General features: G+C 54.8%; 1 protein-coding gene across 10 annotated transcripts in view; it reads left to right on the forward strand.

Moving 5' to 3' along the window:
• Positions 1 to 1,548: 1,548 nt before the first annotated feature.
• The window catches only part of SCUBE1 (signal peptide, CUB domain and EGF like domain containing 1), a 207,979-nt gene continuing 194,875 nt past the window's right edge, over positions 1,549 to 14,652 (forward strand). For all 10 annotated transcript variants that reach the window (XM_074271909.1, XM_074271911.1, XM_074271913.1 and 7 more), the window contains exons 1-2: positions 1,549 to 1,812; positions 7,329 to 7,451. In XM_074271909.1, the coding sequence (XP_074128010.1) occupies positions 1,725 to 1,812; positions 7,329 to 7,451 (211 nt within the window). In that variant the 5' untranslated portion in view covers positions 1,549 to 1,724. The remainder of the gene's footprint in view (positions 1,813 to 7,328; positions 7,452 to 14,652) is intronic.

The raw sequence follows: 14,652 nt of genomic DNA on the forward strand, positions 1-14,652 counted from the left end.
TCTTTGCTTTGGGCCAGAGGAATGGGGCAGGAGCAGAAAAGCATCCTGGGGGCCTGGAGCCTGCAGCCTGTCCAATATTTATCTGCATCCTTTGAAGCCCTTGTGAGAACACTAGATTTGGAGCTGGGAAGGTTGTCAGAGCATCTGCTCCAAGTGCCCTCGATTTACAGAGGAGGCTGGCCTTCAGTCCCTCCCATCTCTGGCAGTCGAGAGCTGGACCTGTCTTTGCTGCCAGCGCACCCGGTTCTGTGTCCTGCAGTGTAAAAGGTAAGAATACTGGATTCCGGCTCAATCTGAACCCCAAGCTCTGCCATTTGTTAGCGAGTCACCTGCACCTCTCTGGACCTCAGTTTCCCCATTTGGAAAATGGGGGAGGAGGAAGGGGGACCACCCTGTGGCTCTGAATTTACGATTCTATGACCTCAGGGACCTACGGGAGGGAGAACCAGCCTGAGCATCAAGGCCGGAGTCGCTCCCCGCCAGACTCCTCTGTGAGCACGGTGCGTCTCCTTTCCCGACACTTACAGAGCAGAAGCTCCTTGGAGGCCGGGAGCCTCAGTTTGTGCACTTAGGGCTGGATATGGGCCTGCGCCAGGGCCTCCTAATAGATGCTGGAGTCACTGGGAGCAAAAGTCTGCGGTGGGATACAGAGTGTTTAACTGCTGCCCCGCACATAGTGGGCTCTTTATAAATGCTTCTCCCCTTTCTTCTCCCGGGACTGGGAAGGAAGGCGGGGACGCGGGGGCTTGGGCGGCTCACACGGGAGGGCGCCCAGAGGCGGGCTTGTTTTAGGTAAGGGTCCCAGAGGGGCCTTACAGCATCCGGGGGTGTCCGAGGCCGCTGCGGGAGGAGGGGCCCGGAAAGGCGAAGTGAACGTTGGGACCCCCACGGCAGCCCGGGCTCAGCCCCCGCGGGGACCTTCCCGCCTGGCCCCCCGCCCCCACTTTCCAGAGAAGGAACTGAGGCCCAGAGCTGGAAGCCTCCCGGCCTGGGCGCTCCCCCTCACGGGGACCTTCGCCTCGGGCGCTGCCTGGGGGACAGGACCCCCGGCCCCGCGTGGCGAGGCGACCTTGGACAAGTCTTTTCTCCGGGTCTCAGATTTCTTCTTCTTCTCCGGGCTGAGGGGCTGGGCCACGTTGTGCCGGGGTCCCTTTCAGCCGGGATGGCTCCGGCTCCCATCCTGCCCCGCCCGGTTCCTGCGGCCGGAGGGACCGGAGCCCTGCAGCCACATCCTCCCCGAGGCACGCACACACACGCGCGCGTGCGGGCACGCACACACTCCTGTGCACACACACATATACACACATCCGCGCACAGGCGCGCACACACACACACACACACACACGAAACCAGACCCTACCTCGGCTCTTGTTCTCCCCCCACTCCCCCCTCCCCAAAGCCCGTCCGGAGCCCGACTGGGGATTGGCCCGCCTCCGGAGCGGTCCCGCCCCTCCTCGGGGGCCCTGGACGAATCAGCGGGAGGCTGTCAGGTCGTCAGCACCGCGGACTCCCCGCAGCCCCCGGCGGCGCCCAGTCCCTTATCAGAGATCCAGCGGGGCCGGGCGGGCGGCCGAGAGCGGCGGGAGCTGCAGCCACAGCAGCGGCGGCCGCGAGAGGCAGCGCAGCGCGGAGCCAGCGAAGGACGGCCGGAGAGCCCGCCCGCGGCCGGACCCCGAGCGCCCGCCGCCAGCTCCTGCGTGCGCCGGGCCGCGCGTGGCCTCAGCATGGGGGCTGCAGCCCTGCCCTGGCACTGGTGCCTGCTCCTCGTCCTCGGCGCCCCGGGCCGCCTGGCCAGAGCCACCGGGGCCCCAGGTAAGCCGGCGGCGCCCGCCGCCCAGCCCCTGCCCTGCCCGCTCCGCCCGCCGCCCCTGCCCTGCCCGCCGCCCTGCCCGCTCCGCCCGCCGCCCCTGCCCTGCCCGCAGCCCTGCCCGCTCCGCCCGCCGGCCCGCGCCCTCTCCGCATCCCCGGACCCGCTCTGGAGAAGGTGGCGGAGAGGGAGCGCGCGCTGGGGATCCCGGGCCGGGCCGGGGGCGCCGCCTCCAACTTGCGGCTCTGCCTTTTAAAGGGGGAGGCCGGAGGGGAGGCTCGGGGGGGAGGGGCCGGGGCCGGCCGGGAAGAAAGATGCTTTGAGTTCTGCCAAAGTAACTTCTCTCTCCCGGGCGTGTGAAGGCAGGAAGGGGCTGCTGCCGGGGGCCGGACCGAGCCGGGCGCACGGGGCGGGGCCGCTCCGCGGTGCTCCCTCCCCCCGAGACCCGCACCCCGCTGCGGGCGTGTGTGTGTGTGTGTGTGTGTGTGTGTGTGTGTGTAAGGGGGGGGGCGAGAGAGAGACAGAGACAGAGAGAGGGGGAGAGAAAGTTCCTGACTCGCTCAGTTGCAGTTGATTGTCCATCTGCGGCTGTCCGGCTCCGGCCGCTGCTGCCTTGCCGCGGGTCTCCCGGGCTCCCCATCCCCTCTTCCTCTCTAAGAGCCGGGCGCGTGCAGGCTGCGGGACAGCAGCGGCTCAGTGCCCGGTCACTCCGACTTTTCCTTCGCCCGTCGTTCGGGGTAGTCTGTGCCTCCCCGCCCCCCCCCCATCTCCTTGTTTCTCTTCCCCCCTTCTCTCAGTATTTAAGAGCTCGGAGCGGAGGGAGAGCGGGTCTGGGCGGTATTTACACCCCGAATCACCGCTCCCATCCCACCGCTTTAGCTGGATGTGCACGTCTGCTCTCCCCGCCTTTCTCTCCGGACTCAACTGGGGGTGGGGGCAGAAGAGTGATTCCGTCCGGTATTTACGCGATCTGAGGCGTGACTCCCTCTCCTCTCTCTCACTCCCTCTCTCTCCTTCTCTCCCGGCCTGTCTCCCTCCCTCCCTGCCTCCTTCTCTCCCTTTCTCTCCCCCACCCCCTTCCCAGGGAGAGGAGATTAAGCCCCAGGTTCGCCCCAGCTGAGCCAGCTGTCCCTTTCCAAAGAGAGGAGCCGGTCATTGACTCGCTCAGGCTGAATTGCTTTCTGTCCGTCTCCCCACCCCCTTTCCCTCCGGGCTCTCCCCGCCGACCCTCCCCGTCCCACCGTCCCACCTCTCCCCAAAATATCAGGGACCCTCCCCCACTCCAAGTGCCCTCGGCTCGGCTGGAGGGGCTCGTGAGTCTGTAACCTGCATCTTATGTCCATGCACATCCTCATATTTGCTTCCCTCAGCTCCCCGCCCCCCCCCACACTCACACTCACACACACACACTCACACACTCACATACACACTCACACCCACTCACACTCACACACTCACTCACTCACACTCACATACACACTCACTCACACTCACATACACTCACACACTCACTCACACTCACACCCACTCACACACACTCACTCACACTCACACACACTCACTCACACTCACATACACTCACACACTCACTCACACTCACACTCACAGTGGATGAGGCAGCAGGAAGATCCAGGTGAAAACAATCTTGGGTCTTTCAGTTAAGAGGCATCTTAGAAACTGAGTCCAAGTCCTTCACCGGCCCAGAGAGGGAAAGGACTTGCCTTTGATTCCCAAGTGCAAAGGCCGAGTGGAGTTGGAGGTCAGTGAAGAGGACTGGGCTCTAAGAGGGGAGGAAGGGACAGCAGAGAGGAGGAGAGAGGGTGGGGTTGCTGGGGCAGCCTGCAGGGGACACTCGCCGGCTCCGGTCCCGTATTCCCAATCCCCAGCACCCCCATAAAGCCGGGGTGGGTCCCAGGGAGAGGAGCCAGAAGGGGCCAGTCCTCCGTGGAGGGCTTCCCACCACCCTGCCGTCATCCTCAGCCCTTGTGTCTGTCCGCCCCCGGCACCCCCTCCAGGTGTGTCCCTTGGAATTCACTGGTAAACCCCACACCCACAGCTTGCAGTTTGTATTTGTATTTGTCCCAGTACTCGTCTCTCTCTCTGTCTGGGGAGAGGGGCTTTAACTAAATAAGTTATCTTGTAATGGGGGGAGCCCTCCAGAATTCGAGAATTAACCTGGGTTCCGAAAGCTGCCGTGTGCGGCTCCATCCCCGCCCCGCACCCAACTGTGACTCGGGAAGCCCCGGTGCACCGCTTCTCAATGTCACCTTAAGGCAGACATCAGTAAGGGCGCCTCGGGATGTCGGGAGTGGTTGCCCCCTCTCTCACACACCCCGAGCCTGATATTGTGATGTCTGTTATTGCCCCTTCTCACTTTGTCTCTGCCTGAGCTACCAGATTGAGACTCAGATTTCGTCTCCCGCTAATTGTCTCCCGGGTTAGAGAAGTCCGGCTCTCCCCTCTCTCCCCCTGCTTCCCTTAAAGCTGAGGGCCCACACTTACCCCAGTTTCTTTGTAGGATCGCAGTCCCTCACAGCTAAAGGCAGCCCTTCTACTGCCTCTCTCCCAGCCTGGCTTTCTCTTTCCCTTTCTCTCAGCTCTCCTAAATTGGAAGGCGGACACCGACCTCTCCAGTCGGATACCGAGTCCTTCGGAGCGAGCAGTGCTCCTCGGCCCTAATTTCTCTCTGTCTGTCTCCCCGTCTCCCCCACCCCCTGCCTAGTTGGGGAGGGATTCATTGAAGCCGGCTTCCCAGGAAGGCTGACTTTTCCTTATTGACATTAGGGCTTTCTATCAATAGCTCCTTGCTTTGCCTCTAGGCTGGAGGGGTAGGTGGGAGGGGGGAGGTCGGGAGGGCCGGGCTCCAGGAGTCTCCCACGGTCTCAATCCGGACCAGCCAAGACAGTCTGTGACCCGACCCTCCCTCCTCCTTCCCCTCCCCCTCCCCAGGAGGGCCAGCTTCTCTTTGCTTCCTTCTGGACTCTCTCCACAGATCCTAGTTCAGTGTTTGATGGAGAGGAGGGAACATCATTTCTGGTTTTCAGGTCTGCAGGGCCCAAAGACCCTCCCACCCACTCCCAACCCCTCCAAGCCAGAAATTGGCACAGACCATCCCAAATTGCCCCAAAGGGAAACGACCTTCCGAGGCGTCTCATTGAACCTTTCGGCTTTGGGGCTAAGGAAAGCAAAGGCCTGAGAGAGGCAGGGCTTTGCCAGAGGGAGGGAGAGGGAAGCAAAGGAAACTCAGTGATGGGGGTGAGAGAGGGGAGAAATCAGGAAGGAGAGTTTGCGATCAAAAGAACTGGCCCAGAAAAGAATTCCCTTCTTCCTCTCCCACACAATAAACGGTGATTTGTTACTCTCCCAGGGAGGCAGCTTTGTGTGGAAAGTCTAGGAAGTATCGTGAAATAATTTGGATTGGAAGGCCCTGGGTTCAGATATACTGGGATACGTGTGCACTACCCCTGTGACTCTCAGCAGATCACTCACCTGCCCCTGGACTCATATATAAAATACGGAGAGGGAATCTGAAAGGTCCCTCCCCTTCTAAATGCTAGGATCCCTCTCTGAGCTTCAGTTTCCACATCTGTAAAATAGGGACAATGATCTCTGCATTAGCTAATAAGTTGTCGCTGATTTTACATTTATCTGGGGAAAAATAAAATGCTAAAAAAGCCTGTCATTGAAAGTCTTCCAAGACTGGGCAGGAGTGGTGTCCAATTCAAACAGAAATGGAGCTCTGCAGACTTCATCGCGACTTAGAAAACCACAAAGTCACATCATCTGTGTTATGGTGTATTTTCAGAGTTTGGTCCCCGGGTTGAGCTGGAAGGGCCTCTAAGGGCATCAGATCTAACCCCTTCATCGTATAGATGGGGAAAGCAAGGCTAGAAAGGTCATGTGACTTGAGCTAATTAGTGAGGTGGGATTTGAAGCTGAGCCTTGCTGCTTCCAAGCCCAGTGACCTCGGAGTTGGGGAGACCAGCTAGCCAAGTTCTAGGCCTGGAATATTCTCTCTCCTCATCTTAGTCTTTTGGAATCCCAGGTTCTCTTCCGAGCTCAGTTGGAGCATCATTTTTCTAAGCACTCCAGATTCTAGTGCCTCTGCCCTGGAATCACATGGAAGATAACTTGTGCAAATTTGCATGTTTCTCTCTCTGTCTCTGTCTCTCTATCTTTGTCTCTCTGTCTCTCTCTGTCTCTCTCTCTCTGTCCTCTCTCTGTCTCTGTCTCTGTCTCTCTCTCTGTCCTCTGTCTGTCTCTGTCTCTGTCTCTCTCTTCCTCCCAATCTCATGGAGGTTCCCTAAATGCAGGACATTTCTCTGGAGGTTATTACTTAGTGCTTGTTAAGGGATCATTTGAACCCAGACCTAACCTAAAGCTCATTCTACAGCCCACCTGAACATGTCTTCTCTTAAGTCCCTCCAGTGACAGGGAGCTCACTACCTCACAGAGCAATCTGCTTTAATAATGACCTGAACATGTCTTCTCTTAAGTCCCTCCAGTGACAGGGAGCTCATTACTTCACAGAGCAATCTGCTTTAATAATGACTTTTAGGCTCCCTTGACTTCATAAGCCCCAGATCCCCCGAATGCCAGTTGTTATTTACCAGCTCCTAAGCCTGGGGGATGGCTTAGCTAGCTAGCGGTCTTGCTGAGCCCACAAGGATGCAGGAGCCCCGGGAACCCTTGAACTTGGGGCTTGGAGTGAGAGGAGATGGGGAGAGGGCAGGGTGGGCCCTGGAGTCAGGGAGAGCGCACCCCAGTGGCCCAAATTTCTCTAACTCAGTGCCTGGTGTATTGTAACAGGTCTGTAATAAAGGCTGTTGATTAATGGCTTGGTGATGTTTCCAACATCCCCATGAGCTAGGGAGCACAAGGCATGAACAGTCTGGCTTTAGAGGTAGGAAAGTTAACCCTTGGAGAGGGGGAAAGCTTTCTAAGGATCATAGAGCTAGGAAGTGGAGGAGCACGAGGGGCCCGTGCCCACCCAGGCCATCCCCAGCCCTTTGCAGCCTCCAAATCCCTCAGAAGGGAACTTGGACCTGGGGGGGAGAAGGGGAGGGGATTGATGTTTCATTTTCCACAGAATGCTCAGAGGTACAGCTCTTGTGACAACCAGCCTACTTTCCTTGTTTACAAATGGGGAAAACTGAGGTTCAGAACTTATAATGTCTGCGTTGCCTCTGTCTCTGAGTAGTAGTGAGAGCTCTGTGACTCTGAGGTGGGGCAAAGCTGTGGTTACTTGGGCTTGTTGGAAAAATGTGTATGTGTGTGTGTGTGTGTGTGTGTGTGAGAGAGAGGGGGGGGGAGAAAGAGACAGAGAGACAAAGACAGAGAGAGAGACAGACAGAGAGACAAAAAGAGAGATAGAGAGACAGAGAAAGAGAGACAGAAAGAGATAGAGACAGGAAGACAGAGCTTGAAGCTGCTGGGGCTAGGCTGGCTCCTGGGCTGTCTGACCTTTCCCCTCAGACCGAGCCACCTTGCCTCCCATGTGTCTCTGATGATCTCTCCTCAGATACGGACGAGTGTGCAGAGGGGACCGATGACTGCCACATAGATGCGATCTGTCAGAACACCCCCAAAGCGTACAAGTGCCTCTGTAAGCCGGGCTACAAAGGAGAAGGCAGGCAGTGTGAAGGTAAGGATGTCCTCGAGCCCTCCCCAGGCTCCTCGCCCAACCTGCCTCCATGTACTTTGTTGGATCAGAACTTCTATAATCCGTCGGGTTCTTAAAGCGCTGAACATGTTGGACCCCCCCCCCCAGCCCCTTGCCCCTATTTGCTGTCCCCAGGCCTGCTGCGGTAGCTGCCACTTCTTAGGCCGTCTCAGGAATGGTACCTTCTCACTGCCGCCAGGGCCTGCTTTTAGAGGGCCTCCTTAGGCCGTTGGGAAGAGCAGCATGGTGGGAGCTGAAAGTGGTTTTGTTATTACTTAGTCTAAAAAGTTGGGTTTTTTTCTTTTAAAGTGACTGATGTTTGCCAGTGAGCCTTACGATGGTGAAAGAAATAATAGCTTAAGTGGCGCAGTGGATAGAGCACCAGCCTTGAATTCAGGAGAACCCGAGTTCAAATCTGGTCTCAGACACTTAACACCTCCTAGCTGTGTGACCCTGGGCAAGTCACTTAACCCCAGCCTCAGGGGAAAAAAAAATTATCTATACATGTGTTTGGAAAATAAAAGGCTTTAATAATAAAAAAGAGGAAAAATGTCAATGTTGGAAAATTATCAATGCATATGTTTTGAAAATAAAAAAGCTTTTAAAAAAGCATAAAAAAAAAAAAAGAAATAATAGCTTAAGGGAAGGCATTTCCCACCTGGAATGTTTGAGTTGGGGGGCTTAGAATGAGGGATGTCAGAGCTGGGAGGGGCCTCAAGAAAGGGAAAGAGAGGGAGGGATGTAAGAAACATGGAACACCAGAGCTAGGAGGTCTTTGGAGATGATCTGATGTCACCTTCAAAACCGAAGAAGATACTAAAGTTGCGACAACGGGCATGATTTGCACAAAAAGTTCCAGAGCTAGCAAGTGGGAAAGCTAGAGAATCCAAGGACTTCTGCTCTATTTTCACATTTTAAGTGGTCTAAACTCTGCTACAAAAGCCAGAATTCTCCCTCTACTCCTTCCCAATATCTTTCTCTATTGAAATAGAGATAATATAATGGAAAGAACCCAACCAAGTCAAAGATTTAGAGGGGAAAGGAAACTTAGAGATTATCTCCCATTAAAGCCTCATTTTGCAAATGTGGGAACTGAGGCCTACAGCGGGCAAGTGACTTGCCAGAGCTCACACAGGCAGTAAGGCCGTTTAGACTCGTACCTCAGCTCTGGCAGCTAGTGGCACTTACTAATTGTTTATTGGCAGGGTGAAACTTTGGCTGAAGCCCTCTGCTCTGTGGACCTCAGTTTCCCCCTCTGTAAAATGAAGGGGTTATAGTGGATGATCTCTGCGGGTGCCTCCCATCTTTATGTCCTGTGAAGTAAATTAAAGAAAGACTCTGGGTTCCTCTGGTTCGTTCCATTCCTCCCACACCCCTGATTTAGAAAGATTAATCCAGAGAGGGCAGCCCGTTTTATGTGATCTGGAAATGAAGTCAGCTGGTCTCAAGTCATGTCAGCGTGCCCTTGACTCAGTGTGCATCCTCTCAGAGACTTTCAGAGGCGAAGTATTTGTTCCTGCGTCAGAGCCTCCATTAAAAGAGGGATGATGGACAGAACTGAAAAAGGCGGGGCTGCTCTGCCGAAGTCAACAGAGCATTTGAAACCATATCTTATTCCTGGGGGCCTTTTCCTGGCCCTAAAGGACCCACAGGGAATTTCTGGATTTGGCTCCTGTCTTCTGCCTTCAGCTCTGGGTTGCCTGTCCCTTCTGACTGTGAGTTCTCAGTCTGTGGCATCAGGGGAGCCAGAGCCTCATCCCTAACAGGATTAAAGGAAGGAAAGAAAAAAGCCCTTTTTTTGGTTATTATTCCAGGTGCTTGAAAATTCTCCTTTGGAGAATTCGAGAACATGGACTGTCAGAGTGAGGGAGGACCCTAGAATATGGAATGTTGTTGCCCAGTGAGATCTGACAGTGCTGAAATTCAGAACCAGAAAGGACCCCGTGACCCAGAATGGCAGAGCTGGGAGGTACCTCAGATTAGAGACTGCTGGAGCTGGGAGGGACCCACGATCAGGGAATTTTGGAGCTTGGAAGGGCCTTAGAACATGGCACTTCAGAGCTTCCCGAGGGGTCCTTGAATACAGAGACTTTAGAGAGTATCTGGTCTACTCCCTCCATTTAGGCAGGAGGAAACAGACCTGGAGAGAAGCTGTGTTCAGGAATGGCATTAGATGGGGATCAGCTGGCAGCAATGTCCACGTTTCGTGTGACTTCTTAAAAAATAGGCTAATGTTTTACTAAGGCCAAACCCAAGGTCAGCCAGCTTGCTGTCCCCCGCCCACTGCGGGCTCTGCTGGCCAAGCTCAGAAGGGCTCGTGGGCCGCTCAGCCGGCCTTGGAGCTCTCGTCCGCTTTTTTCCTGGGAGGATTACTAGGTCAGTCTCTTTTTGATGAGGGGGGTTTGGAGGCTTGATGCAATCGCTACTGTATCATTCACAGACAGGAATACGTGAGGGACCTCTCCATTTAGAGGGAGCCCCTTCTCAGTGCAGCTCTTCTCAGGGCACCCTCCACTCTAAGGCTTCTTTTCAGAGGGCCATACACCTTCTGGTGTCCTGCCTTTCTAGGACAGCTGGTGTGTCACAGGCTGGATCTGGAATCAGGAAGACCTGAATTCAAATCAGCCCTGAGATGCTCTGGGCAAGTCATTAACCTCTGCCTTCCTCAGTTTCCTCATCTGTCCCATGGCTATAATAATAAGTCCCCAAAACATGAGGATGAAATGAGATATTTGTTTTAAAAATGTTTCTAAACTTTAAGATGCTCATAAATGCTAGCTCTTGTAAAGCTCATTCCCGCTGATAATGAGAGGGTCTTCGAATGGTAATCTCTGTGGAGCCATCTACCAGGGACCCGGGGTGAGTTTAATGCAGTCATGGGAAATACCCTTGTAGGAGGAGAGTTTTGAAGTTGCATTTTCTCTCCTAAGTCTTAGGTCACAGGGCTGGGGAGATGGGAGTCATTAATCAAACAACACACATTTTGTGAGCGTCTGCTCTAAACCCTGGGGATATAAGGCATGAACAACAAACCAGCAGAATGCTGATTCTCTGCAGATTTATGGCTTATGTCCATGCGGAGGGGCCAGAGCCTGGGGTTAGAGGTCAGAGGGACCAGAGAGATGAGGGAAGGCTTCTTGGAGAAGGACTTGGAGCTCCCCATCAAAGACCTGGGAGGGATCCCCCAGTCCAAGTGGGAATGGGACCATCCCAGACCAAAAGAGAGGGGCGATTTACAGGACATCTTGGTGGACAGAGAGCCGTCTTTAAGTGGGGAGGAGTGAAAGGAACTGCGTCTGCAAACATGGACTCTGAGATAGTGGGAGGTGTAGCGAGCTGTCGTCTCCAGAAGCTGCTGGATCGCTCTCTGGGAAGAGATCTGCTGTGTCTTCTACTCAAATCTCTCCGACAGATTCTTCTTCCTGTAACGAACCGTTGTCTCCAGGCAGTTGTTGTTAACTCTTGTCCAGAGAAATGATTTCCCTTCCTGCAGAGAGCCCCGTCAAGCCTGATGCAATTCAGAGTCTTTTCCTTGAATTCTGGCTCTGAATCTCCTCCAGCTCTTATCCTTCTCCAGTCCAATCTGCTCTCCAGGCCCAATATTGTGTCTTTTATCCTCCCAGAGAATGGGCGTGGGATAATGCAAGGGCTTCTGGGAAGAACCACCCCAGCCAATGAGCTTGCCCCCTCTATCAAGTCAACCTGAGTTCTCACCTTGTAATTGTCCAACCTGAATTCTCACCTTGTCACTATCCAGACAACCCGAGTTCTCACTTAGTAATCCTAACAGGGAGGGACTTGGGGAGTCAAAGAGCCTGCCGCCTTCTTGGGGACACTGTGCTCGAATGTTTGGGATGTGCGCTACTCGGGGATTCTTCCCAACAATCCTTGGATCCCCTATTCCAGGGAAGAGAAGACTGAGGGAGGCAGAGGATCTGGGAGCACTCAGGTTAGCACAGAGCATCCTGGAAGGCAGACATGGAAGCTAGAGGCTTCGTCCCCCAGCCCAGCGTTAGTTTTGTTCTCCCCACCTCTCTGGATCGTAGAAAGCCTTGACTGCCAGGCCAGCGAGTTTGGCCTTTAGCCCCTGAGCAATGGGTCAATGGTTTAAGGCGTGTGATCAGATAGACAACGGCCAGGCTGGCGGGATGCCTAGGGCTCTCCCAAGCTTCCTGTTGGTCAGAAAGTCTCCTAGGAGACGCTGGGAGCAAGGATGGCCCCGGGAGGCAGGAGGAGGCGGGGACCCCTGACTGCTGACTCTGGGCAGTGGCTGGGAGGGTGAAAAAGCTCCAATGGTGCTTCTGTGACTGGGGCCTAGAGCCCCAATGTCCGGTTTGGTCCCATGCGTGTTTTTCCTGGCACTGTGCGTCCCTGTAGGTCAGTTGCTGCAGCCCTGTGCTGAGGGCTTCGGCCAGGCAGGGATGTAGGGAAGTCTTGGAAGTGCAGCCGGGAGTTGGGCCTCTGCCTGTACTGGGTGGGACTGGGGATCTCCCTGGGTGGGATTCTGTCTGTCACAGCTCTGAGCCCTGTCCGACCTGCCTGTGGCCACATGGGGAGTCTGGTCTGTCAGACACAGCTCTTTCCTTGCCATCTCCCTGGGGACCCTGGTCCCTGCAGAGCAGCCCAGGACCATGGAATCTCCAGTGCTAAAGTCTCTAACTACCCAACTTTGTCCTCCAGAGATGAACCAAAGCAATGAGCCCCTGCCCCCAGCCTCAGGGTCCTTGTGTGTACCACTGGGATGCTGTCAGGATGAAATGGGAAGGTGTCCAGAAATCCCAGCATTCTAGGGAAGTGGACTTTCTACCCCTGGTCTAGAGACCCTGTGAGCAGTTATCCCGCTAATTGCTTGGAATTATCAGGATCCCGAGTCAGAGATGCCCCCAGGAGACGACCCCCTCCCTCTTTTCACTGCTGGAAGCAGAGGAGGTGACTTGTTGAAGGCCGGAAGTTAGGCCCCAGATCAGAGAGAAGGATACACCAGAAAATGAGGTCCTGTGGAGATCTGGCTTCAAGGACAGTCTCTGACCCTTAGAAGCTGATATGTTCTCATCTCTGGAGTCTGTCTTCTCATCAATAAAATGGGGGCAAGAACCCCAGCCTTGCCTGTCTCACAAAAACATGAAAACCACTGAGATAACGCAGGGCAGAGTGTTGAGAACCACAGAACTCTAGCTAAAGTTTAATTATAGTTATTAATAATGATGCCGATTATTTTTCACCCGGGGACTGTTCCTAGGGAACTCCCTGTGAGAAAGCTCCCTCCTCAAAGGTAGGTCGGCAGCTTTTAGAGCCTCAGGGAACCATCCAGGAGCAATCAAGTTGGGGTCCCACCCAGCCAAGGCACATCAGAAGCAGGTCTGTCGGTTTTCTCTAAACAAATATGAGGAGCACTGGAGCGGCGGCGTGGCCGAGCAGCCAGACTTACCAGCCAGCTCCGCTTCCGCCGGCACCCACAGGAGTGGCTGGATCTCAGACCCAGACTGATGGCGAGGCTCCAGGAGACGCTGCCCGTCCACCTGATGGCTGGGTCCAGGCCCGGGCTGTTCCAGGCTCCTCGCTGGCCCTGCTTCTTCCCTCCCTCCCCTTGTTGTGCTTCGCTGCCCTTGCAGAGGCCATCCCCGATGACAAGAGAGTGAGTTGTAACATTCAGCTCAGACTGGCTTGACCCTGTGCACTCTCAGTGGTGACCAGCCTGGCTCTGGGCCCTAAGACCCCTGATGGAAAGAGCCTGGCCCACAGCCTTAGAGAGCCTGGGCTGGGATTCTCGCTGGGATCCCTCCTGCTCTTGGAGGGTTCCAGATTCTGCAGGATGCAGGGCATGGGCAAGGAACGGAGGCTCTGGGAGCCTTCAGGTCCTGCACAGGCCAGCTCCTCTGGAAGCCCCTTCCCATCTCCCATCTCCCATCCCCAAGCGGTGTGTCCTCTCTATGTCTCACCTGGAGTAGATCCCCTCGGGTTCCTTCTTGGAGGATGGAGTGTGCTCACGGTACTGAGGTTCCCGTCTAGCTCTGGCATCCACAGAACCACCAGATCCTGAACTGGGAGAGAGCGGACATTACCCAGCACAGCCCATCTCTGCAGGAGCCTGGCTTGGAGGTTCAGTATGGCTCAAAAAGGGACTGCTGTGGGACTGGGGCTCCTCATCCGGACCCCACTGGGAACCTTTCCGAAGCACTAATTCTCTTGACAACAGTGGAGAAGCTGGCTCATCCCTCTGTCATCCTGTCCTCCAGGGGACCCCCAGTCTTCCACCTTCAGAGATAGTCCCTCCCAGTTGTAGACAGGCTTCATCACTAGGAAGTTCTTAAATGCACTGAGATGAAATCTGGCTTTCTACCACTCCGCCCCGTCCTCGTCCCATCTCACACCTGTTCTCCAGGGTCCAGCAAATCAAGGGGGGGGGGTCCTTCTGTTCTGTGGTAGTCTCTCCATCTATAAGAAGACAGCATCCGTGTCTCCCCTGAGACTTGTTTTCCTTTGACCGAACACTCCCAAGCTCCTTCCCCTGCTAGCAGGCCAGAGCTGTTACTAGCGATTTTTGAGCCTGGGACAAATCATACTGAAAACCCTTTCAATTAAGTGAACGGTGGATGTGGGAGAGAGCTGAGCTCCCTAAGAACCCTGGGAGACGGCAGCTGTGGGTGTTCTGGGAGCAGGGCGGGATGGGGTACAGAGGAGCTCCCCTCAGCAGAGGTGGGGTGCAAGAGGGAGGAAGTTGCCCCCTGGACACTTCAGAGTATTCTAACCAGGCGCTGCTGGTTCTACACTGCTGAAGGTAGAACAGGTGCCCCAGCTCCCTTCCTAACGCCAGCCTTTGGGGAAAGTCTTTAGTAGAGTGGTTGGTTTTTTTAGTTTATGCTGGGAGAGAAAAATCAGAGCAAAAGGGAAAAACCATGGAAGAGGGAGAAAAACAGAAAAAAAGAAGTGAACATAGCTTGTGTTGATTTACATTCAGTGTCTTAGTTCTTTTTCTCGATGCAAATGGTGTTTTTTGTCCAAAGTCTCTTGGGATTGCCTTGGACTGAGCCCCTGAGAAGAACTGAGTCTTTCACAGTTGATCATCACACATTGTTGCTGTTACTGTATACAATGTATTCCTGGTTCTGCTTGTTTCGCTCAGCATCAGTTCGTGTAAATCTTTCCAGGCCTCTCTAAAATCAGCTTGTTAATCATCTTTATC

This window comes from Sminthopsis crassicaudata, chromosome 5 (genome assembly GCF_048593235.1).
Source record: "Sminthopsis crassicaudata isolate SCR6 chromosome 5, ASM4859323v1, whole genome shotgun sequence".
In the NCBI taxonomy this organism is placed as follows: domain Eukaryota; kingdom Metazoa; phylum Chordata; class Mammalia; order Dasyuromorphia; family Dasyuridae; genus Sminthopsis; species Sminthopsis crassicaudata.